General features: G+C 38.2%; 2 protein-coding genes and 1 long non-coding RNA gene across 6 annotated transcripts in view; 2 read left to right on the plus strand and 1 right to left on the minus strand.

Moving 5' to 3' along the window:
• Nucleotides 1-26,993, plus strand: part of ift140 (intraflagellar transport 140 homolog (Chlamydomonas)) — an 80,751-nt gene that overhangs the window by 23,316 nt on the left and 30,442 nt on the right. The gene's annotated exons all lie outside the window — the stretch shown is intronic.
• tmem204 (transmembrane protein 204) lies at nt 3,048-26,354 on the minus strand. The gene is made up of 3 exons (XM_007241771.4): nt 25,193-26,354; nt 19,232-19,387; nt 3,048-4,333 (listed from the first exon to the last, which is right to left on the minus strand). Exons 1-3 carry the CDS (start codon nt 25,458-25,460, stop codon nt 4,089-4,091), a joined length of 669 nt encoding a protein of 222 aa, XP_007241833.3. The 5' UTR covers nt 25,461-26,354; the 3' UTR covers nt 3,048-4,088.
• On the plus strand, nt 6,176-6,939 carry LOC125802342 (uncharacterized). Of its 3 annotated transcripts, XR_007439382.1 has the most exons (4): nt 6,176-6,301; nt 6,458-6,509; nt 6,614-6,717; nt 6,874-6,939. It is a non-coding gene; the product is annotated as an uncharacterized LOC125802342 (long non-coding RNA). The 3 variants fall into 3 exon arrangements; XR_007439383.1 differs by lacking the exon at nt 6,458-6,509; XR_007439381.1 differs by lacking the exon at nt 6,176-6,301 and having other exon boundaries at nt 6,430-6,509.

Below are 26,993 nucleotides of genomic sequence, written 5' to 3' on the forward strand. Positions count from 1 at the left end.
AATCTCCACACTTCTCATTCAGAGTTTATATGTACTATTTCCTATATTGTAATATAAAAGATATTGAAGCTATAAAGAAACATATATTGAATTATATAATAAAAAGTAAAATGTTTTTTTTCTCCATATTCACTCATCCTAAACCTGACTGTGCTGGTTTGGGATGAGTTTGAGATGATTTGGGGTTAGTTTGGGGAGAGTGTGCGATGTGTTTGGAGTGAGATTTTGGTAAGTGTGGGATGTGTTTGAGATCAGTTTGGACTGGGGTTGGGATGAGTTTGGAATCTGTTCATGATGAGTTTGGGATACGTTTGGGGTAAGTTTGGGGTGGGTTTGGGACGGGTCGGGATAAGTTTGGGATGGATTTGGAGTGAGTTTGGGATGAGTTTTGAGTCAATTTGGGATCAGTTTGGGGTGAGTTTGGGATACGTTTTGGATGGGTTTAGGGTAAGTTTGGGATGAATTTGGAATCAGTTTAGGATGAGTTTGGGATGAGTTTGGACTCTGTTCAGGATGAGTTTGGGATCGGTATAGGATCAGTATAGAATGAGTTTGGTTTTAGTTTGGGATAAGTTTGGAATCAGTTCAGGATGAGTTTGGGATCAGTTTAGGATCCGTTCAGAATGGGATTGGGATCAGTTCAGGATCCGTTTAGAATGGGATTGGGATCAGTTCAGGATCCGTTTAGAATGGGATTGGGATCAGTTCAGGATGAGTTTGTGATCAGTTTGGGATGGGTTTGGACTGAGTTTGGAATGGGATTGGGATCAGTTTAGGATCAGTATGGAATATGTTTGGGATCAGTTTGGGATCAATTTAGGATCTCTTTGTACTGTTTGTCTTGTTCTGTTATTTGTTTGTACTGATCAGTTGGGATGAATTTGAGAAGGGTTTGGGAGGGTTTAAATAAATATAAATAATAGAAATGAAAAATAAAACAGTAAATGAGAAGTGGTGTTTAAATTTTGACTGGTACTGTATATACACTGTATATCATGGTACAGTAAAGCTCATACTGTAGTACAATTGGCTGTATGTTTGTGTGTCTGTGTGTGTGTGTATTACTGGTTTTACACAGTAAAACTCTCAATATACCTATTGTGATAGAAAATATTTCAGTAACGAATATGATTTTAAACACACTAATGGTATTGTAGTATCTGATATTTTAGTATACATTACTTGCCTGATTTTCTCTGTTCATTACAGGGAGCTGCAGTCAGTTCTCAGCATTCAAGCTGAGCACAAAGGGCAGAACACTGTAGTCTTTTATAGCCTGGCAGTGCCAGTGTGTGATTGCGTATTGCGAATTATATTGTATCGACATTACAAATATATATTCTGATATACATTTTTGCCATATCATCCAGCTCTATTTGCATATTGTGCCATATTGTGTCCTGTATGTTTTTATTATCTTAAGGTATCTGGGAGTTTACCTGTGTAAAACCAGGACAGGAGGGTTATAATTACATGAAATGATAAATTAAGGAATACCAAGACGACCCAACATCACAACGAAAACTCTTTTGGTACCAAATTAGAGATTCCTATTTAAATCCTGACGGTCGTCTATATTATATAAGAATATAATACAAACATATAGGTTTTATATATTTCTATAATTATATTTATATAGGTATGTGCTCCTTAAGTGCAGATATAAAATAAAAGTCAAGATCCAGCTTGATTTCTGATTGTGGTGAGGTTAGCGTGGACAGTTCCTGCAGTGGCGTACGTATTCCATCATCCACCCGACTGTGTGTTTATCTGGTAACAGCAGTGTACAGGGTGAAATATATCCATGAGGAAGCTCTGCTGAGGTTTAGCTCTGTTAGCATTCAGGCTAATAGCAGTCTCTCTGCTCGTCCAGGAGGCCAGCTGGATCAGGTGTGCTGGTGTGTGTGTGTTTGTGTGCTTTGTTATCTTCACATGCACATCAGATGATTCTGTATTCAATTGTTTGTTAATTATTTTAATATAAATTAAATATATATATGAAGTCTGATTGAAATACAGTTATAGTTGTGGTTGGTGTGGTGCAGTGGATAACACCACCATCTGCCAGTGAGCTACAGTGTGGGAGACTGGGGTTCAATTCCAGGTCTGGGTGACTGTAAAGTGCTCTACACCAATAAGAATCCTTGGGCAAGACTCCTAACTCTACATTGGCCTAGTGCTGGGCGATTATGGAATAAAAAAATGGAATTTACATATTTTTTTTGTCTTATTTTCCCCCCTACTAAAAATCAAACTACCGATGACAATGAACTGGTTCAAAACTAGGTTTACCTGTAAAAAAAACAAAAAACTCGTATCTACACGTCCGCAGAGTTACTTACACACTGACAGACACTGGATTATACTTCAGAACGTGGGTTTGTGACCAAAATTTTTGAAATAACGCGTTAAATTAGTCACAGAAAAAACTTTGAAGAAAAGAACATAATTTTTTTTACAATTAATCATGCGTCAGTAACCAAGGTAAGACGGATAAACACTTCAGAAATGAGGAGCGTTTTCATATATTTTAGATTAAAAAGATAACATGTCTGTCTGTAAAATCACGATTACTTTTTTTTATTGCATTAAAACTGTAATTCGAATGAACCAAATTAATTGTGAAAACTCTGAAACTCTGTAATAAGAATAACTTTATAAGTCGCTCTGGATAAGGAAGTCAGTGGTCAGTGAGAGCGTCGACCTGTAATTAATTCACATTAAATTTTTTAAAGTAAACTAATAAATGTCTGGTGTAGAAAAAGTTGAATTCTCACGGTCATAACACCAAATTACATCAAAAGTGACAATCATTTACTATTATGAAACCATTAGAGCAGTATTTTAGACTGACCTCACTGAATTCTTAATTGTCTTTGAATTCCACAAAAGCTTTATTTTGTTCTCAGTTGACCTGCGTATTCATATTAAAATTACTAACGTTTTGTATATATATATATATATATATATATATATATATATATATATATATATATATATATATATATATATATATATATATATATATATATATATAGATAGACAGAGAGAGAGAGAGACAGAGAGAGAGAGAGAGAGAGAGAGAGAGAGAGAGAGAGAGACAGAGAGAGAGAGACAGAGAGAGAGAGACAGAGAGAGAGAGACAGAGAGAGAGAGACAGAGAGAGAGAGACAGAGACAGAGAGAGAGAGACAGAGAGAGAGAGACAGAGAGAGAGAGACAGAGAGAGAGAGAGAGAGAGAGAGAGAGAGAGAGAGAGAGAGAGAGAGAGAGAGAGAGAGAGAGAGAGAGAGAGAGAGAGAGAGAGAGAGAGAGAGAGAGAGAGAGAGAGAGAGATAGATAGATAGATAGATAGATAGATAGATAGATAGATAGATAGATAGATAGATAGATAGATAGATAGATAGATAGATAGATAGATAGATAGATAATGTTGCAGGATCCACTACAGGGGTTTGGTTTCTGAACTTCTTACATTGTTTCACTGGTAATAAGTGAATTAAGAAGTGAACGGATGCACACAATGGACCACTGAAACTCTGTGATAAAATGCTGCTGTACTAAAAGTCTGTAAAATGCCATAAACCCTGAATTTAAGCCTAATTTATTTATGATATTGACATGATATATAGCTTTTAGGCTAGAGGTAAATGATATATTTGTTTTTAACGTCTTGTCGGCTGCCTTGCACACCAGTTGCATCCTTAAAATCACTCTGAATGTTGGCTGCATTTCTCAGCTGTATATAAAAGGTCCTTCAGCTTGATACTTTATTCTATAGTGTAGTGGCTGAGAAATGCTGACTACATCTAGTAGAAGACTGTAATAGAACCTTCAGTAACACGTGTAGCACAAAGGCAAGTTTCGGTATTCTACACATTTAGTGTGTGTGTGTGTGTGTGTGTGTGCGCCTGTGTGTGTTTGTGTGTGTGTGAGACTCCAGCAGGACTGAGCAGAATTCAGAGTATGTTAATGGTCCTTCCTCAGGGTTCCTCAGGGTTCCTCAGGGTTCTTCAGTTTTCTCCGTCAGGTGTTAATATATCAGGGTGTTCAGGTGCGGAGCTGCTGCTGTTAGAAGGTGAACGTGTGTCAGCACGGCGACTCCACGTAATCGTTGTCGAGGCGCGGTCTGAAGGGCATGGCGAGCGTTCGGCTGATGACGATGACGGGCGGGGTCAGGCAGTCGTCACGGCGATGGAGGATGTTCCAGATGAGCATGGCGGCGGCCAGCGTGGCCAGCAAGCAGGCGGTGATGTTGATGTAGCAGGAGTAGGAGAGGTGTGTGTACGGACCGATCCTGTAGAACGACACCAGACCAATAACCAGAACAAAACCTGCAGAAATGACAATAACACATGGTACACAGACAGAATGAGGGGCTGGATTCTCCAAAACACAGAAGCGTAAGATATATGAGATATAGAAAACTCATTAAAAATTCATTCAAATGATTTTAAGATTTAAGATTTTCTTATTGGCACTTATTGTAGTTTTCTAATTAATAGTGTTTATAATTATTCTGTATTTTACAACTTCTCATTAGTAAAAAAAAGTAAGTAGCTTTTATTTATATACAGTACTGTTCAAAAGCTTTTTGTTTTATGATTTTTTTTGGTAACAATTTACAATAAGGGTACATAAATTAATAGTAGTTACTACAGATTATCTCAACTAATTATTAATTGATATTAGTTAAGACATTATTAACCATTACAAAATTATTTAACTAATGTCTCTATTTATTATTATTTATAACATTATAAAGCATTAACATTTAGTAATGTTTAATAATGTCTTAACTAGTAATTAACTATAAATGTATAATTAAGTCAGACTTTACTTAACTATTTAACAATGTTTTATACTGTCAAATCTTACATTAACTATATAAAAAAACTACCTAATAATTTATTCATTTTCAATATAAAATCATTTTAACATGATCTAAAGTGCTGCTAAAGCGCTGGTTCGAATCTCATTCATGCAGCTTGCCATCAGCTGCCGGAGCCCTGAGAGAGCACAGTTGGTCTTGCTCTCTCTGGGTGGGTACAGTATGGATGGCGCTCTTTCCCCTCATCACTCCTAGGGTGATGTGGATCAGCACAAGGCTGTGTCTGTGAGCTGATGTATCAGAACCAAGTCGCTGCACTTTCCTCCAAGCGTTAACACTGTGATGATACTCGGCAATGCTACAGCATTAGCAGTTCAAAAAGAGGCGGAGTCTGACTTCACATGTATCGGAGGAGGCGTGTGCTAGTCTTCACCCTCCTGGTGTTGGAGCATCGCTACTGATGGAGGATATACAGCTGAGTGGGTGGAAGGATTGACCTTGTTAAGAATTTAAAATAAATTTATATATATATATATAAAAAAAAAATCAATCCACCCGTCAGAGATATTAAACATGCCTTCTGTGTATTAAAGATTATTGTAAAATATATGATATTTGGCAGATATAATTAATCTCACTTAGACATGTCATGAAATTGAGAACAGTACAAATTTTACTTTTGGGTTAGGCAGCTTGTAGTATGATTTTGCAATATTGTTGTGAGGATTTGATTGTATTCTGCCAGAAGCTTAAACAGGCCAGGATTTTATTTTACACCACTAAATCTTGAGGATTTCTATTTAAGCATTAAACATAAAACGCTTTCATGTTGGATAAGGAACATTACTGAAAAACGTAATTGTAATTTTAATAGAAAATATAAAAAATATATTTAAGTAAATCTGCTAATGTCAAAATATAATTAATAAAATCATAAAATTGGCTCTTTCCTGAACTTCATTTTAAAATCAATATTTTCCTGAATACAAATCAAACAGTTAAACCTTTAGTTTTGCTATGTTTGTCTAGTTTTTATGTCTATTTTTATGTCTATTGTAGGAGATTTCAAATCCCTCAAATTTTCAGAATGTAAATAAGCTAATTTACTGCAGAAAAAAGAGTTTTAAATCACCTACACCTGTAGTCTGTATACGGAACAAAGAGTTTTAAGGGCTTAAGAAGCATAAGTGAGGTCAGCACCTCATTCCTCATCATCCCAACTCATCCCATCTTAAAACATATTGAATAGAGCTCCATCATTCCAGAGAACACAGTTCCTTCACTTCTCCTCTACTATACTATTATATTTTAATGGCAGTTCTTCTGTTCTACAGGTACTAGACAAGCTGCTTGTATGCATTTGCACGTCAGTGTCAGCAATAGGTGGTTTATCTTTAAGGATCTGAATGCAGGATTCAGTAGAAGTGTAGGCATGTGCTGGTTCTGTGTTAGAGTCTGTGAGTTACAGTAGGTAGGAAGTGGAGCTGGAGTGGTTCTGTGTTAGAGTCTGGGAGTTACAGTAGGTAGGAAGTGGTGCTGGAGTGGTTCTGTGTTGGAGTCTGGGAGTTACAGTAGGTAGAAAGTGGTGCTGGAGTGGTTCTGTGTTAGAGTCTGGGAGTTACAGTAGGTAGGAAGTGGTGCTGGAGTGGTTCTGTGTTAGAGTCTGTGAGTTACAGTAGGTAGGAAGTGGAGCTGGAGTGGTTCTGTGTTGGAGTCTGTGAGTTACAGTAGGTAGGAAGTGGTGCTGGAGTGGTTCTGTGTTAGAGTCTGGGAGTTACAGTAGGTAGGAAGTGGTGCTGGAGTGGTTCTGTGTTAGAGTCTGTGAGTTACAGTAGGTAGGAAGTGGTGCTGGAGTGGTTCTGTGTTAGAGTCTGTGAGTTACAGTAGGTAGGAAGTGGTGCTGGAGTGGTTCTGTGTTGGAGTCTGTGAGTCACAGTATTTAGGAAGTGGAGCTGGAGTGGTTCTGTGTTGGAGTCTGTGAGTTACAGTAGGTAGGAAGTGGTGCTGGAGTGGTTCTGTGTTGGAGTCTGTGAGTTACAGTAGGTAGGAAGTGGAGCTGGAGTGGTTCTGTGTTAGAGTCTGGGAGTTACAGTAGGTAGGAAGTGGTGCTGGAGTGGTTCTGTGTTAGAGTCTGTGAGTTACAGTAGGTAGGAAGTGGTGCTGGAGTGGTTCTGTGTTAGAGTCTGTGAGTTACAGTAGGTAGGAAGTGGTGCTGGAGTGGTTCTGTGTTAGAGTCTGTGAGTTACAGTAGGTAGGAAGTGGTGCTGGAGTGGTTCTGTGTTAGAGTCTGGGAGTTACAGTAGGTAGGAAGTGGTGCTGGAGTGGTTCTGTGTTGGAGTCTGGGAGTTACAGTAGGTAGGAAGTGGTGCTGGAGTGGTTCTGTGTTAGAGTCTGTGAGTTACAGTAGGTAGGAAGTGGTGCTGGAGTGGTTCTGTGTTAGAGTCTGTGAGTTACAGTAGGTAGGAAGTGGTGCTGGAGTGGTTCTGTGTTAGAGTCTGGGAGTTACAGTAGGTAGGAAGTGGTGCTGGAGTGGTTCTGTGTTGGAGTCTGGGAGTTACAGTAGGTAGAAAGTGGTGCTGGAGTGGTTCTGTGTTGGAGTCTGGGAGTTACAGTAGGTAGGAAGTGGTGCTGGAGTGGTTCTGTGTTAGAGTCTGGGAGTTACAGTAGGTAGGAAGTGGTGCTGGAGTGGTTCTGTGTTAGAGTCTGTGAGTTACAGTAGGTAGGAAGTGGTGCTGGAGTGGTTCTGTGTTAGAGTCTGTGAGTTACAGTAGGTAGGAAGTGGTGCTGGAGTGGTTCTGTGTTAGAGTCTGTGAGTTACAGTATGTAGGAAGTGGAGCTGGAGTGGTTCTGTGTTAGAGTCTGTGAGTTACAGTAGGTAGGAAGTGGTGCTGGAGTGGTTCTGTGTTAGAGTCTGTGAGTTACAGTAGGTAGGAAGTGGTGCTGGAGTGGTTCTGTGTTAGAGTCTGTGAGTTACAGTAGGTAGGAAGTGGTGCTGGTAAGCTCTGGAAGGTTCCGGGTTTGGAGCGGGAGGTTTCCCGGCGGGATGCTGCTGTTTATTATAACTGGTTATTTCTGGCTGAGTTTATGCCTCCCTCTGTCTGTGTTAATGGAAGTGAATTAGTCACAGAGCAATTCAGCACAGGCCATTGGGCAGGAGACGCTGATTGACGGGTTTGTGGCCCCTCCCACTGCCTGTGTAATAGAGGGAAGTGTGTTATTAATAAAAGCAGAGCTTTTTTCCCAGAAACCCAGTAAACTCCCAGCGGGGGACGTGAGAACTGGAAATTCTCAAGCGCTACACAGAACAGTGTGTATTTTACTAATTAAAACACTGATACTAGAATACAGTACTGGAGGGGATCACACGGCATCGTCTGATATGATGTTATCTCTAGAAAAAAATAGAGCGCACCTAAAAATGATGAGTTTCTATTATTTTACCAGATTGAAAACCTCTGGAATATAATCAAGAGGAAGATGGATGATCACAAGCCATCAAACCACCAAACTGAACTGCTTGAATTTTTACACCAGGAGTAAAGCAGCATAAAGGTATCCAAAAGCAGTGTGTAAGACTGGTGGAGGAGGAGAACATGATGCCAAGATGCATGGAAAAAAACTGTGATTAAAAACCAGGGTTATTCCACCAAATATTGATTATTTCTGAACTCTTAAAACTTTATGAATATGAACTTGTTGTTTTCTTTGCATTATTTGAGGTCTGAAAGTTCTGCATCTTTTTTTGTTATTTCAGCCATTTCTCATTTTCTGTAAATAAATGCTCTAAATGAGAATATTTTTATTTGGAATTTGGGAGAAATGTTGTCTGTAGTTTATAGAATAAAACAACAATGTTCATTTTACTCAAACATGGGTAACATTCTCATAAATAAGTAGATACCAGTAATTATAGATTTATTGATATTTAATCATTTAATAACCAATATTCTTCACCACAAGTTTACCCTAATTTAATAATCATAGCTTAGCAAGTCTAATTGGGGGGCAAGTTTTAGAAAGTTTAGACCTCCTATGTTTTAATAAAAGTATACATATTTGACGCCAAGTATCGACAATAATGTGTCGCAAACAAAAACAATACGATATTTGATTTTGATATTTTTCCCCATACTAAACCTTTTTAATTACCTACACTCAAAACCCTTGTATCTCCGTTTATGTTGTTCTCACTTGTCACTAGTGTGTGATTCTGGCAGTTACATGCTCCAAAATTAGTTAGAATTATAATTGTTAAATTGACTTTTACTGAAAGTTAAGAATTTTTTATTTTTTCTTCCCCATAAAATATATTGATATAGAATTTTAGCAATTTATAATATATATATGTATATGATTATAATAGTTATTATAATCATGTTTGTTGCTCACACACAGGTAAAGTAATTTACAGTGTGTGTGTGTGTGTGTGTGTGTGTGTTTGGCATGGTGTGTAATCTCTCTGGGTTCCTTCCCTCTCTCTCTTCCATTCATCCTTCCTTCCTTCCACCCCTCCCATTCAGACTAACCTAAATAATCACACACACACACACACACACACACACACACACACTCGGTCTGTCTCCAGGCAGGTCAGGCAGTCTAAGTGTAAATCCGCTCTACATTTCCTCTCTATTGTATCTGTGACTGCGGTTCAGTCCACCAAGGCCATTCGTGACCTCCAGCAGAGAGTGAGTGTGTGTGTGTGTGCGTGCGGAAATTTAATCAGACCTGCATTCATCCTTTTTTATCTAATCCTGGTTATAATATAATAATGAAGAGAATAAAATAATGCAAACTAGAGCTGCACAATATTAGAAAACTACCGGTAACATTATTTTGTTTTCCTGTGATAAACAGTATTCCACAAAAGTGAATACACTCCTCACAGTTTTGCAAATGTTTTTTTTTTTTTATGTAAAGCTTGAATATACAGTAATTTAGAGTAGTCAGTGTACAGCTTGTAATGCAGTACAGATTTACTGTCTTCTGAAAATAACCCACAGCTGTTCATTTGTAAATATCAGACCTTCGCTGGTGTCATGTGACTCACTAGTGTTACCAGGTATCACGTGTGAATGAGGATCAGGTGTTTGGGTTCAGTTCTCTTATACTGACCACTGGATATTCAACATCACCTCATGGCAAAGAAACAGAATTGCTCTGAGTCTAATCTTTTAGTTGATGTATGTTCATATATTACATTTAGTCTATTTAAAACAAATACAAATCAAAAAATTATGTCATGTTCAGTATCACCCTTTAGCTAAAGTCTTCGGTTGTTTCAGTTTTGGTTATTTCTATTTTTTAATCTGAAAAAAAACTCTAACCTTGAGGTGCTAGCGTTTTATTAAGGGCGAGAATGTTCTGTACAAAAGAACTTCTTTTAGAATTTTTTTTTAGGCGAGCATTCAACCACAAACTGTGCAGCTTGCTTTCGGGCAAAAGTACACGTTGCACAGCTCAAAACGTGCAAAAGTTGTGTACTAATTTTCTTAATTAATCATGGGTGTGTTTAATTTTGGGCGTAATGTAAAATAAACCAAGCAGAGTGTCTCCTGCTCATCATTCTCTTTGAAAGGCAGATGCACTCTGACTTTGGTGGATTGCTATTTTAACAGGGCAGCTCCTGGACGTGTCCAACAAACTGTTCTCAGCAGAGGAAACTGAGCTGCTCGTTCATGCTTTGAAGGTTATTTTGAACTCTGAGATGCTAGAGTTTTAATGAGGTGGATTTTGGGAGTTAATCCTTATTGAACAGATCTTCAGTAAGCTCTGCTCAGTTCTACCCCACGTTTCTGCCTCTTCCGAGCGGCGAGGTCAGTTCTCCTGTCAGTAGGAGTAGGGAAAACTCCCAGCGGTCAGTCAGAGCCGTCAGGACGCCCACGAGTCCGTCTGTCTGCGCCTGCGAGGCTCCGTCCGAGAGAGGCTTTGTTTATGATGGTCAGTATGTCGGTAGCCAAGGCCAATAACAGTAGCATTCCCAGGACTGGAAGCGTTCCCTGTATTGTTTGTGTTGCTGGAGCTGCGTGGTGAAGAGCATTAACACATAAACACATTAAAACCCAGCAGCACCAGCCGGCACCACTCCACATCACACGCCCGGCTTCACACGAGACTTTCACTGATAAAATCAGGATTAAACACACTGAACCTCCTATACAACCTGCACAATCAAACCATCTGTGGCAACAATCACTTAAGCTCTATCCTGGGTTCATTTTATTTCGGTCCAGAACAATTATGTTTGTGTTTTTCTCAGACGTCCTCTGAAAAAAATACAGGCTGAATTGTCTACTGTTTTTCTCTGAACTCTTTTTGTGCTCCTCCGGTAATTTTAGTCCCGTCCGAAAGCACATCTCTGAGTTTCGTCTCCTCGCCTTTAATAAAATAGATATTTGTCCACTGCCGCGCACCGTAATTAGAGTTTGGGCCCGTCATTGTTTCCACAGAGATCCATGTAAAAACACAACAGCGAGTGGAAATGGAGGAGCGACTGAACGCGATGTCATGTGACCGAGAAAGCCGTGAAAAAACTCACTGGTCAGGGCAGGGGCCCTGTTTTAGTGATCTATAGGCGAGCCGTCTAAAGAAACACCATGTGGCATATCAGTGTGCTATCATAACGACAGGAAAAGTACACCATGCGCATCTCGAAATGCAATGCAAAAGGCATGTACTAATTCTCTTAATTAGTCATGGGTGTGGTTCATTTTTGGTATAACGTAAAATACACCAGTGTCTCTTGCTCATTGTTCCCTTTAATAACCAGCAGCACTGCTGTATTTGATTCACTCACTGTACCAGCTCAACACACACTAACACCTCATACACCACCACCATGCTAATTACTGTAGTGCTGACAATAACCACCCACCAACCAACCACCCAGTTTCTGAATCAGTTTCTCTGATTTTGCTATTTATAGGTTTATGTTTGAGTAAAATGAACATTGTTGTTTTATTCTATAAACTACAGACAACATTTCTCCCAAATTCCAAATATAAATATTCTCATTTAGAGCATTTATTTACAGAAAATGAGAAATGACTGAAATGACAAAAAGATGCAGAGCTTTCAGACCTCAAATAATGCAAAGAAAACAAGTTCATATTCATAAAGTTTTAAGAGTTCAGAAATCAATATTTGGTGGAATAATCCTGGTTGGTTTTTAATCACAGTTTTTATGCATCTTGGCATCATGTTCTCCTCCACCAGTCTTACACACTGCTTTTGGATAACTTTATGCTGCTTTACTCCTGGTGCAAAAATTCAAGCAGTTCAGTTTGGTGGTTTGATGGTTTGTGATCATCCATCTTCCTCTTGATTATATTCCAGAGGATTTCAATTGGGTAAAATCAAAGAAACTCATCATTTTTAAGTGCGCTCTTATTTTTTTCATTGGAATTGTTCATTGTTATCTATCAGACGTGGATTAAGTACGGAAACCAGGCTTCAGGGTGGCTGTGGATGTTTTTAGCTCTGTGATGTTCTTTTATTTAGAGTGTGTGTGTTGGGTGTGTTTTATGTGTCTGTACTATGACATGATGGATGTGCATTAGGAAGTATTTGATTCTGTGTGTGTGTGTGTGTGTGTGTGTGTGTGTGTGGATGCAGTTGTCTACAGCAGAGATACAGTCGGCTTGGCTGCCTCCGATCGAGGCGTTCCCCTTTACTTCCAGGGAAACACTGTCTCCCTACACAGGAGTGTGTGTGTGTGTGTGTGTGTGTGTGTGTGTGTGTGTGTGTGTGTGTTGGGAGTGTGTATACCAGTACGCAGGGACTTTTTTATTTTGTCAGATGTAATCTGTTTCTCCGGATTGTGTAAACAGGCAGCATTATAATGTACAATTAATCAGTTACCTCCTCCCAACACACACACACACACACACACACACTCTGCTTGTATCACTTTTAGCTTTGTCCTGGTTAAACATCCTCCTGTCTCCTCTATTATCTCTGATTCAGAACGTCTCCTGGCAACGTAAACACACACAGATACAGTGTATCACAACACACACGTGCACTGAATACATGTGCACTTTTACTGCAGTATTTAAAATATTTAAGTTCATCTGAAAAGACATCATTATACAGATGCCATAAAGTTTTATAGAGAATTGTCTTGTGATATATCGAGTATCACTAAATCACAGTATTGTGATACTTCAGTTCTTAATGACCTGCCTGGTTAAATAAATAAATATATATATATATATATATATATATATATATATATATATATATATATATATATATATATATATATATATATATATATATATATATATAGATATCATCCTTACCGTGGGAAACATATAATGATAATATCATATCGTGAGACTCCCTGTGATTCCCATCCCTAGTAAAGAGGAGCAACTCTGGCAGAAATCACATCTACATTCACCGTTTCTTCGTTTGTTTAAATATTGCCTAGCCTGGAACCATTGCATTTCTATTTACAGAAACTATAACTGTTTCTATAAGAGACCTATTCATTACCTATTTCATATTAGGGATGTAACTAATGATTATTTTTGACTAATCTGATGATAATTTTTTCGATTAGTCTCTATCATTTCTAGAGATGAAGGACATGGCAGAAATAATTGTAAACAGTTGAACATTAGATTTAAAAGGCATTTAAATGTGTAGATGTTGTTCAAATAAGTTGAGTGTAAACTGTGTGAGTGAGACATTTACCCATCATCTCCCATTGCACTTCTGTTCCTGGCAGTTTGTGTAAATAATTTAATGATTAGTTGACAATGAAATTTGAAGTCAACAAAATTAAATAATCGACATTGTCGATTATATCGACTAATCGCTGCAGCCCTATTTCATATATGCGATCCCTTTATTTGTCCCCTATCAGATTGCGGACTGGTTATTTATTTCTTATGTGTATATAAAGAGAGATGTATATTGCAGCAGTTTGGGGTGGATTTAATTTTTGTTTATTGTTATTTTATTATTATTTCATATATATATATATATATATATATATATACATATGTCACTTTACATTTGATAGTTTCTTGGCATAACAGGCTGGTAACAAAGTGGGTTATGGATCATTATTGCAAATATTCAGTGTTGCTGTCACATTAACACAAGCGATTCATCTGGAAAATGTTTACTTTTTTACATTATTACTTTTTGTTGATCACATTGTTTAAGCAATCCCTAATGCTCCTTTCAGAGTGGATGAATCTCTATTAAGACTATTAAGAAATTGATTATGAATTTTTACACAGATTGTCCTTAAATTTTTGGTTGTTCTGTGTAAATATTAAACTGTAACCATGCTTTCACCCAAATATTTAACCATTGTGTTTTAGCAGATATATGTATGCTTTATATAAAGTATGTTTACAGCAGTTCTGTTAATTTGTTTATATAATATACAAATGTAAAATAATAAGAATGAAATAATATGAAAATGAAAACTTCACAAATATATTCAAAGAAAATGAATTCAATTTATAATCCAAATGAACAAACACATGTAGAGACTGTAATATATCGATATGACACACACACACACACACACACACACATGCAGAAATGTGAATGAGTGTAAGTGTGTGTTATTTGAAGTGTGTGTTGCGGTCCCTGTCCCCCTCCTCTCCTTCCTCTGGGTTTGCATAACAGGTAGTGGCAGGCATTTCCCCCAGCAGAACAGGGATATCCTGGCGCCTGCCTGACGCTAACACACACACACACACACACACACACACACACTCGCCTGATGCTGCCGCACTGCTAAATATAACCACACACACCAATAACAAACACACACATTAATAATGTACCCACACTCTTCATATTCCCACATTAACCATTTAAACACACACACACAGGCATTAGTAATATTCCCACTCTAACCAGTTAATCTCACACAGCTCTGTGTGGAAATTGTCATTTTTGCCGCTCTGCTCTTTTAGCTAACAGGAAGTGGAAATTCCGGTAAAGGCAAATATGAAGGCGTTACATACACAAAATGAATATCTGCATAAAATCTGCATTAATACTGGGATTATACCGATTGAGAATTTAACACAAGTTTACAAGGTTAATAAATCAATTGGTATTTTCTATTAGGGAAAAGGTCAGGAGAGCCTCACCAGGCCTGAGTTCACTACAGTAACAAGTGATGTGTGAATACAGATACTGGTATTGTGTATCTGATTGATACCATACTCATTTACTCATCTCACGCTGGTCTTAGACTCCAAATTATTAAGGTTTAAGTTTCTTAATTTTCATATCAGCCCTTCATACAAATAACAATATATTGGCAATTTCTGTTTATTTATTTATTTATTTATTTATTTTAATCAGTAAATTGTAATCAAAAACAAGGCTCTGATACAGACACCCGACACAGACATCTGATATGACGTCTGATACTGATATCCGATATCGACTTCCATAATCCAATACCGACATTTAATACCAACATCCAATACTGACATCCTATATCGACTTACGATACCAACATCCAATACTAACTTCCGATAGCGAGAGATCCGATATCGACATCCAATACAAACATTTGATACTGACATCCAATACAAATATCTGTTACCAGCATCCAGTATCGACATCCGATAACGATATCCAATACCAAAGTCCAATACTGACATCTGATATCAAAGTCCAATACTGACATCTGATAATAAAGTCCAATACTAATGCCCAATACAGACAGCCGATACCGACATTCAATTCTATTTCAATATGGACATCCGATACAGATATTCAATACTGAAATCCAGTATCAACTTCGAATACCAATATCCAATACAAAAGTCCAATGCTGACATCCGTTATCAACATCTGATATTGACATTCAATTTTAAAATCTGATACAGACATTTAATACCGACAACCAATACATCCATCTGATACTGACATCCAATACAAATATCTGTTACCAACATCCAATACCAAAGTCCAATATTAACATTCGATACCAACGTCCAATACTAATGTCCAATATTGACCGCCGATACCGTCATTCAGTACCAACATTCAGTATCTACATCCAAAATCCGATACCAACATTCAAAACCAACGTTCGATATTGACACCCAGTATTGGCATCCGATACCAAAGTTCAATACCTACATCCAATACTAACATCCGATACTGACATCTTATACTGAAATTTGACATCGACTTCCAATACAAACATCCGATACCGATACTCCCAATGCAAATGAACTGTTGCATTGTACTACTTTACACTAACAGTTACACCATTACAAAAGGCTCCTGATAAGCAAAACATTTTAATTGTACTCTACCAGAACTGCACTGTCCTTTCTGTTAAACTGTCTCGTCTTTTGTATTTATTGTATTTATTATAGTGTTATAGTTTTATGTTTTCTTTTATAGTTTTATAGTTTTGTATCGTCACTCCTGCACTTTATGTTGTCTATTATACTGTTGTTCCATGTTGCACTGTGTTGGTTTTGGAGGAACATAATTTTGCACGTTGCACTGTGTACCTGTACTCAGATGTAATGACAGTAAAAGCCTCTTGACATGAAATATAGTGAAATTTAACACACAGTATCTTAATCTGAAGTCATTATACTGCCCCAATTTGACACACCAGCCACAAGCTAACGTAAACTTAGTGAAATATATACAGTAATACAGTAGAATTTACTGCAGTTCTGTATTTATACATTATATTATCACACTCCTTATCAGTGTGTGTTCCTCTGAAGCCCACTGTATGGGGAAACACTCCAGTGGTCAGTCACCCACCCAAACACACACACACACACACACACACACTCTCTCAGACCCACCCACACACTCCATTTAGCCTATTCCTGGATGTGGCAGTGAAGAGTGTGTCTAAGAATGCTGGTTTGGATCTGATAAGCTGCAGTCATGTTCCTATAGGGAGGTCTCTTCCTGTTTGAGTTGTGGGTGGTCTACCTGATCTACACACACTGCAGTTTACTGTTTTACAAATCCTCAAAGCTCCTGAAGGTTCCTCTGCTTCAGAAGCCCAAACAGCGAGCTGTGAAGAGGCTGTGCAGGGTCTGCAGCCCCCCGGACCCTCAGCGGGGGCCAGCGGGGGCCGGCGGAGCCTCGGCCCGGCTTTAGACAGGCGGGTTAGGAGATACGTGCAGCGCCGTGTTGTTTTTGGTGTTCCTCACTCTAAGAACTGTGAGGTGTACAGGGCAGCGTGTGTGTGTGTGTGTGTTGAAGAAGCTGATCTGAGAGCTGTGTGTGTGTGTGTGTGTGTATAAGTGTGGTTGAGTTGGATCAGGCCGGGCTGTGGTGTTCTGGATGTGTGTGGTATTTGTAAGTATTGGCTGATATGAGAATATAAATCAGCTGAGCTCAGTCCAGCTAATAATCATTCTGGCGCCTTGTGGTGTACTCTGCAAGTACAGCTCTGGGAAAAATAAGAAATCACTTAAAAATCACGAGTTTCTTTGATTTTACCAAATTGAAAACCTCTGGAATATAATCAAGAGGAAGATGGATGATCACAAACCATCAAACCACCAAACTGAACTGCTTGAATTTTTACACCAGGAGTAAAGCAGTATAAAGTTATCCAAAAGCAGTGTGTAAGACTGGTGGAGGAGAACATGATGCCAAGATGCATGAAAACTGTGATTAAAAACCAACCAGGATTATTCCACCAAATATTGATTATTTCTGAACTCTTAAAACTTTATGAATATGAACTTGTTTTCTTTGCATCATTTGAGGTCTAAAAGCTCTGCATCTTTTTTTCATTATTTCAGTTTGTTATTATTATTTCTCATTTTCTGCAAATACATGCTCTAAATGAGAATATTTTTATTTGGAATTTGACAATGTTCATTTTACTCAAACATACCTATAAATATCAAAATCAGAGAAACTGATCATTTTAAAGTGGTCTCTCTATTTTCAGAGCTGCATATCGATCATTTCTGAATTCACATAAAATCAGTTATGCTGTATGCTAAATTTTACATGAAAATAAGGTGTAAGATATTTTTTGCTTTGATTTTTTTTTCTTAATTCTTGAAAGCTCTTCAAGTTATTATTCACACAGTTTTTCACAAAAGGGAATAATGGTTCATATATGTTTATTGATTGAAAGTCAGTCTTTGTAGAAATTGTACTTTAAATCTCTCAGTTTCCCTCTCAGTTTCTTTCTTTCCAACATAGGATTTCATATCAGCCCATTTGTTTGTAACCATTTAGTGTTATTTTCGATGTGGGCGATATGGTAAAAATACTATCATGATATTTGAAGGAACTACATATATCAATATATATGAATATACAGTATCTATTGTGGAATGTTTTCATATAGACAGAATGCACCAGTTGAAATATCCAAATATTTCTCTAGTAAGTTATGCAGTACTAGGTATTTTATGATTAGTGAGTAATCCAATTATTTAAAGTATTCTGAACTAATTAAGTTATGCATGAGTAATTAAGCAGAACAAAGTAAAATATATGTAATGAAACGTGCAGTGAATCAGAGTTGTTTATGCACTGACAAATTCTGACATACTTTTAAAAGCATTTTTTTTTTTGGACAAAACCAAAATGTATCACTTTTTGATAAATATTCTTATTGTCCAGCCCCTATTTCAGTATCTGTTGTAGACATCAGGCCACATTTGCTACCTCTGCTCCCCTCCGACATCACGCCACATTTCTCATATTTTCACATACAGGACTCATTCGCGAGCCGCTGCTGCTATTGTCTCCCAGTCTCTGACTGGGTCAGATATTAAGCATGCTAGATATTTCACTGAAAGCATTGAGTGTCTTTCAGCTGTTCACACTACACGACCACATACTAATATATATATTTATGTTTGGTAATGTAAAGCTTGGATGAAGCTGCTTGCAAACTCAGAAACTCTCCATTCCTTTTTTAAAGATTTATTTTTTAATTTTCTCAAATTTTTCTCCCTAATTTCCCAAACCATTCAGCTGCTACTCAGCTGTATATCCCACTCTGTCACTAGTGATGCCTCAACACTAGGAGGGTTAAGAAGACTAGCACGCGCCTCCTCCGATACATGTGAATTCAGACTCCACCTCTTTTTGAACTGCTGCTGATGCTGTAGCATTGCCCCGTAGCATCATAGCTCTAACGCTCAGAGGAAAGCACAGCGACTCGGTTCTGATACATCAGCTCACAGATGCAGCCTTGTGCTGATCCACATCACCCTAGGAGTGATGAGGGGAAAGAGAGAGCACCATCTACTGTACTGTAGCAATGCCTACTGTGCTCTCTCGGGGCTCCGGCAGCTGATGGCAAGCTGCATGACCGGGATTCGAACTAGCAGTCTTGTGATTATAGTGACAGCGCTTTAGACTGATTGAAAATTGATTGACTGTTTGTGTGTGTACTCACTGGCCAGCTGGAACAGGGCAGCGATGGCCTCCTCCCACCACTGAGAATCCTGGGTAAAGTGCTTTATCTTCAGAAGCCCCAGCAGGAAGATCAGCTGACCCACCGTCAGAGCCACCGTCGCCATCAGGTTACAGGCTCGCATCATGTCAAACTGAACTGAGATCAGAAAAACAGAGATGATTAGAAATGAACAGCAGTCTTTATAGAGAATCATCAGCTAAAGCTAACAAAGCTAACGCTAAATAAAGAGCTTATCACAGCACTGAAGCCATGCTCAGATGTTTGTAGGTGTTTGTACAGCTTTTACTACATGGAAGGTCATGAACTCCAGCATACTTCATCTTCCTACATCAACAAAACTGCACTGGGCTTCCCAAAAAAGGCAGTTTAAGACAAATATGACTCTAAAAACTTAATGCATGAGATGTTTTTGGGAAACTTGGCTCGGACCTACTGGGAAAATCAGATCTAAGTCCTTGGTGAATAGTGGCTATTACTTTTAGTGCATTCCTGATGTTGGTTTGGAACAAACCCATCTCAGGATTCTGCTTCCAATGTCTTCTAGTCACCTTTTTAAAATATCATACAGTAAGTCTGATGTTTTCTGTATTAACTAATAAAATGATGAGAATATATGATCAGATATTTCTTTAAATTGTCCATTACAGAGTGGAAATCTCTGTGTTTTTGCCTCTGACACCATTAAAATGTCTCAATCATTCCACAAGATTTCCACACACTAGATTGTCAGGTATAGAACACTATAACACATAAGTAAACACCTTTTAAAAAGCTACTTGAGCAGCAGTAAATGTTGGCAATGTGTTTTATGGTAGCCCAGAAGGACTACAAGACGGAGCAGAGTTGCTAATTTTCATCTTAAAAGGTTTTGCACTGAACTTTAGCTGGCACTGAAGGTTATCAATGTTATTTATCCATCACAAGCACTAGTAGGAATGTGCATTTTTAGTCAGAATTGAAGTTGAAAGAATTTTAAGATAAATGTATGTCTTCTATTCATACTCAGTGCTCCGCGAGCAGTATGGGTGTAAGGCAACAAGTATTTGAGTTGAGTAAAGTGATCCAGACTAGTGTCTCAACCTGGCTACCAGTTATCTTACTTGTTGTTTATCTATACCTTACAGTATTTTACATTTTCACACAATAATCTGAACTTTCTACTCCTTACATTTTAATAAAAACAGCCTCGTTACTCCTGTTTCATTTCAGCTGGTTTTCATTCCGGTTTCTCTTCGTTCAATAAAACCCCTATCCAGATAAATCTCTCCATCCAGATAGAGTGAATCTGATTGTGATTGGATGTAGAGAAGTAGTATAATCATATACCATTCCGACTCCCTATTGGTTTATACTGTGATACATAACACCTGCACACTTCCCCTTAAATTACTTTTACTTTTATACTTTAAGTAGTTTTGAAACCAGTACTTTTTTTAAAAACACTTTTACTTAAAAAAGTAAAAAGCTTGAGTTGATACTTCTACAACTTCTACAGAAGTATTTTATTGAACTCTAGTATCTATACCCTATTCTATACCTACAGAGTAATGAATGAAGATATTTAAATACATCTTTGTATATGTGTATATAAGAGACGTATAATAGGAACTCTTATCATCTTGTTTTGCTGAAAGGAATTGAAAATTGAACAGATTTTTTAAAAAATCAGAAAGAGATGTTAAACCACTAGGAATTATGTTACTGGACAATGAGACATTGTTTAAATTGGACGCAGAATAAAGGTAGTTCATTTAAAAATATAAAAAATAGCCTAGAAAGGAAGATCATATTAGCTGTCATAATAACAATCCTGCCAAGTAGACTTGAGGACGACGTCAATGGACCGTAATGAATGTGTGTGTGTCCTTAAGCATGTGTGTGTGTGTGTGTGTTTGAGAGTGTGTGTGTGTGTGTGTGTGTGTGCATACAAAGGATCTGAATCACAGTATCCTGGATTATCCTAAAGCAGGTGTTTGAGTCCATATAAGATCCTAAGTTCAGAAGCTCCCATAGATGCAGCTGTACCATGCGGGCGTCACTTCCCATGATCCTTCACCATGTTTGTCCGTTTCCCGTGTCTAAATTTGGAGGAACGGACGGACGTGCCAGGCTGCACGATGCTCCTGACCTGATCCATCATCTTCACCCACTGAGTTCAGGCCTCAACCCAGCTTTAGCTGCTGAAGAGTGCCTCACCCTGTTATACAGGAATCTGAGATATAGAGTATAGAGCATAGATCAGGCCCAAAAAATCCATCCCGACCCGGCCCGAGCCCGTACACTGTCCCTTGAGCCCGAGCCTGAATTAAACCTGACATTTTATAAGTAAGTAAAGCGTTAAAACTGAGCTTTTTAAAATCAGTTCAGAATAATGTTATTTAACATTGCAACACTGAAGAAGCATAGACCTATTATTGATCTCCCCGTCTGCTCCAATATAATTAACATTTTTTTTTTCTTTTTTACATATAGCCTCTATAGCAAAACACAAAAAACAGCAACAAGGATACTCACTGCACACTTTACACTCATTAAACCGAAATAGTAGACCAAGCACAATAACATAATTTACAATGACTTTCTTATCTCCATAGATCCAGGATTAAAGTAAAATAAATGATACTGGACAAATATAATCTAGTAGTCTCTAGTAGATATATAATGAACAGTAGAGAAATATGAACAGTGTGAATTTTTCTTTTGCTAAAAACAGTAAAAAAGTAGAACCCTGATGTGATAATTAGGGGTGGGTGATATGGCACCATATTTCAGGGTATAATATCGTTCACCATATTAAAAAATATATATGTTAGTGTTATTATTGCATATGATATGATATCGCACACCTCTACTTGTTGGGCCACTGTAACTATTTCTTGTTAAAATATTTAATAATATAATAATATTATGGCTTTTTTTATATAGCACCAAGACAAGGCTTTTTCTTGCGCACCATCACTTCTTCCCCTTACACTTTGGGGTACCGTAACTGTATTGACCTCGTCGAGAAAGCATCAGCAAAAGAGATCACCAAGTTCTCTATCCCACCATTGGACACTTTTTACATCATAAACTCCTTCATCAAATCCAAATGGCAAGAAGAGTCAGACCAAGAGCTTAACAATAAACTGCATGAAATACACAAGATGCCGTATAGGTCACTCAAAACTAACAAATAGACACCTTATAACACATGACGAAATACCATCTTGTCAACCGTGCAACATCCCGCTAACAATGAAACACATCCTCATTGACGCTCCTGCCTATAACCATATAAGGCAATTTTACTATCGAGAAAAGAACATAAATTTCCTTATTGGAAAATACCCACCAGGGAAGATTTTAAAGTTTTTATCACATCTTATCTTTAAACGTCTAATTTCATACATATGTAGTGAGTTTACATTTCCCTTATCATGCTGTTACCTTTAAACAACTGTACTCTATCTAGACAAATAAAACCAAGTGTATGCCACAAATAGCCAAATTTGTGCTGAGGTGACAATAAAACCCCAACAACCAACCAACCAACCAACCAACCAACCGTTACTGTATCACTGCTTTTACTCTGTACTTATTATAAAAACTCTACCTAATTATTGAGCTCTGCTGCTTCTATACTTTTTTTGTGTATCATCAATTCTATACTTTTCTCATTGCTTCTACACTGCCACTTTTTATAATCTTCTAATAACATTCTCTGGCTGATCTTCCTGCTAAAAAGTTGAGGTGGAGCTAATATAGTGCACAGTGACTGCAGAAAGATTGAGACACTGTCTTTAATAGGTTTAAAAGTTATTAATAAATATAAATAAAGTCAGTTTTTAAATAAAGGAAGTTGTGTGTACGGTAGATGAAGCTGTGATGTGATCAGTGATTTATTGTGGTCAGTTTTACAGAATGTATAATGATTCATTTTCCCAGTAAGTCTAAATTTACTTCTCTCCCACCGCATGATTACATCACTAACCTGCCTTGTGCTTCCTTCCTTACTTAAATTAACTCATACACTGAACCCGGGGGCGTTTATAATAAAACAGGAATTCTAAATTAACTTTAAAGACCCTGCTGGACAGGCTTTACATTCAGCTTATACTTGTATAAACTGATGGATGGATGGATGAATGGGTTGATTAATAGAGGAATGTGTTGATAGATTGGTAGGTAGATGGATGAATGAGGGGATGGACATGCATGTTTCTGGATGGATGGATAAATTGATTGAGAAAAGGATGAATGGGTGGGTAGCTAAGCAGATAGATGGATTGTTGATATGTAGGTAGGTATATAAATAAATTAATGGATGGGTATTTGGATTAATGGATGGATACATAAATGGCTGGATAGATGACTGCATGTATGGTTAAGTGGATGGATGGATGGATGGATGGATGGATGGAAAGTTAACCAGATAGATGAATAGTTGGTAGGTATAAAAATGAATGGATGGATAAGTACATGGATGCATGGATTAATTCGATAGAAAGATAAATGCGTAGATGAATGGGTGGGTGGATATGTAGATAGATAGGTAGACAGTTAGATAGGTAGATTAATCTATGCGTAGCTGGATGGATGGATGGACAATTAACCAGATAGGTGAATGGTTGGTAGGCAGGTATAAAAATAAATGAATAGATAAGTACATGGATCCATACATTAATGGATGGATAAATAAGTGCCTAGATGGATAAATGGATGGATAGATATATAGACAGACATGTACATAGTTGAATAGGTAGATTAATCAATGAGTAGATGGGTAAGTAGATAAATGAATAGATCGACAGAAGGATGATAGGCAGATATATGCCTGGATGGATAAATAGACAGATGAATAGACGTGTGGATATGTATACAGATAGATAGGTAAATTAATCTATGGGTAATTGGATGGTTGGTAAGTAGGTATAAAAAATAATGGATGGATTAATGGATGGACAGATAAGTGCCTAGATGATGGATGGATGTGTAAACAGATAGATGGGTAGATTAATCAAGGCATAGATGGGCAAGGAGATGATTGAATAGATGGACAAATGGATGGATTGGCATATAGATACTGTAGGTAGATGGTAGGTATGGCTGGATGAATAGATGGATGTCAGATAAACGCCTGGGCAGATGTTTGGATGGATATATATGTAGACAGATAGTTTAGATTGTTTAATCTTTGGTTAGATGGATGGATGGGTGGTTTACCAGATATTCGGATGAACGGTAGGCAGGTATAAAATATAATGGATGGATTAATGGATGGACCGATAGGTGCATAGATGGGATGGATATGTAGACATTTAGATAGGTAGATTAATCAATGGGTAGATGGATGGATGGGTAGGAAGGTATAAAAATTAATGGATGGATTAATGGATAGATGGATAAGTTCCTAGATGATGGATAGACGGATAGGTAGATTAATGCATGGATGGGTAAGTAGATTGATGAATAGATGGACAAAGGGATGAATGTGCAGATATATACATGAATGGATAAATAGACATATGTATGGATGGGTGGTTAACCAGATGGATAGATGGATGGTTGGTTGGTAGATATAAACATGAAGGGATGGGTAGATACATGAATACATGAATTAATGGATAGTTAGATAGGTAGGTAGATTAATTAATGCATAGATGGGTAAATACATGGATGGTCAGATAAATGCCTGGGTAGATGTTTAGATGGATGGATGTATGGTTAGGTAGGTAGATAGATAGATAGATAGATAGATAGATAGATAGATTGATAGATTGATAGATTGATTGATTGATTGATTGATTGATTGATTGATTGATTGATTGATTGATGGGTATGTATGGCTGGATGAATAGATGGATGGTCAGATAAATGCCTGAGTATATGTTTGGATGGATAAATGATGTATAGATTAGATAACCTGAGCTACACACACTCTGCTCTGTTTTCACTCACGTTTGACGGTGCTGCGGGACTCCTGGTACCCAGAGAGGTCTGCCCCCCAGCCCAGAGCCTGGCAGGGTGGGTGCGGGCGCGGCTGGGCCTGGGTGCCCACCTCTGCATCGCTGCTGTGGAGGCACACCCTCCAGAGACCCACGCTGCGCCTCCGCCCGTCCTCCAGCGCCTGCAGAACCCAGCCCGAGCCCAGAGCCGCCGTGGCGTTCAGCAGCAGCGAGGCCAGGGCCACCGCCACCGCCACCAGCAACAGCCTGCCCACGGCCATGCGCCTTCAACACACACTCTCACACACACACTCTCTTTCTCACACTCTCTCGCACAGGAATATCAGCTCCAAGCGTCTTTAATCAGTTGATTATATATATGTATAAGGATTCCTTTAGGAACGATTCAAGGCATTGTGAAATCTCAAGATCTCAAAATCCCAACTGTGATTTCTAAAATCTGTTAAAATCAGAATGTTTTTTATTGATATCCATCATGCTTTATGAGGTATCTCCACTAAATCAGCGATGACAGTCTGGAATTAGCAGCAAGAGAGAACTGTGGTGCCCGTTTAGAACCTCACTGAAGGTCTGGAAGATCTGTAAGAAGCCGATAATTTCCAATATCGAAAAATAATCAGAAATATTGTGTGATTAAAGCAATCCACGCTTCTGTCTCGCTGCAGGAGGTCAGCTAGAGAACATCTCCGCTCATTCTCGTCCGTATCTGCTGGGGTTCAGGGGGTCCTCAGCCTTCCTCTTCACTTTTCTGGACGACACACACTCCTGCACTCGTCCAGCAGCAGATCTCCACAGCCATCACACACTCGCTCACTCTCACACACTCAGAACAAACTCCTCACGTTCCTCCTCACGTTACTCTACTCTCTCAAGTTCAGTCGTTTATGGTGTCCAGTCTACGACTGTCCAACTCCCCGTCTGTCTGTCTGCAGATCTTCTTATTAATCAGATAAATTAAATGATTAATAATAAAACAGTGTTTAAATCCTCTCTTTAGATTTGTTCTCTCAGTAGATCTTCTCCATCTCAGTTCCTCAGCAGCTCTGGATCTCTCTCTCTCTTTCTCTCGCTCTCTGTGCCGAGTTCTTTCCCTCTCTCACTCTGTCTGACCCTCTCTCTCTCTCTCTCTCTTACAGCTGGGTATTGGGGTTTGTGAGTGGGGGCGGGTTGGGGGCTTTTTTTCTTTTCCTCTCTGTTTCCCTCTGGAGGAGAACGGAGACATATCCGCCTGATGTGGAACACACACACACACACACACACACACACACACACACACACACACATGCTTTGTTTTCTCTCTCTTTCTTATTTATTTCTCTTCCATGCATTTTTCTTTCTCCCTTTAATCTCGCTCTATCTCTCATATTGTCTCATTTATCTCTCGTTCTGTTTTATCTTTTTCTCTTTGATCCATTTCTCTCACTCATGCTATTTTTATCTTTTTCTTTTATCTCTTTCTTTCCTCTTTTATCTTTTTCTCTTGTATCACTCGCTTACTCTTTATTATCTCTCTATCTCTGTCTCTCTATCTTTGATTCTTTGTGGTTTTTTCTCTATTTGATCTTTTTCTTTTAGTTCTCTTTTATGTTTTAGTCTTTTATCTCTTGTTCTCTGGTCTTTCATGAATTCCCATAGGCTCAACTGGCTCTTCCTCACATATGCATGTATATGCATTTTCCCGCATCTGTCACCAAGTATCTCTCTCTCTCTCTTTTCTCACTCTCTCTCTCTCTCTCTCTCTCTCTCTCTCTCTCAGTGACAAACATGTTACTCCAGCAACAGGATGCGTTTCC

This window comes from Astyanax mexicanus, chromosome 6 (genome assembly GCF_023375975.1).
Source record: "Astyanax mexicanus isolate ESR-SI-001 chromosome 6, AstMex3_surface, whole genome shotgun sequence".
NCBI lineage: Eukaryota > Metazoa > Chordata > Actinopteri > Characiformes > Acestrorhamphidae > Astyanax > Astyanax mexicanus.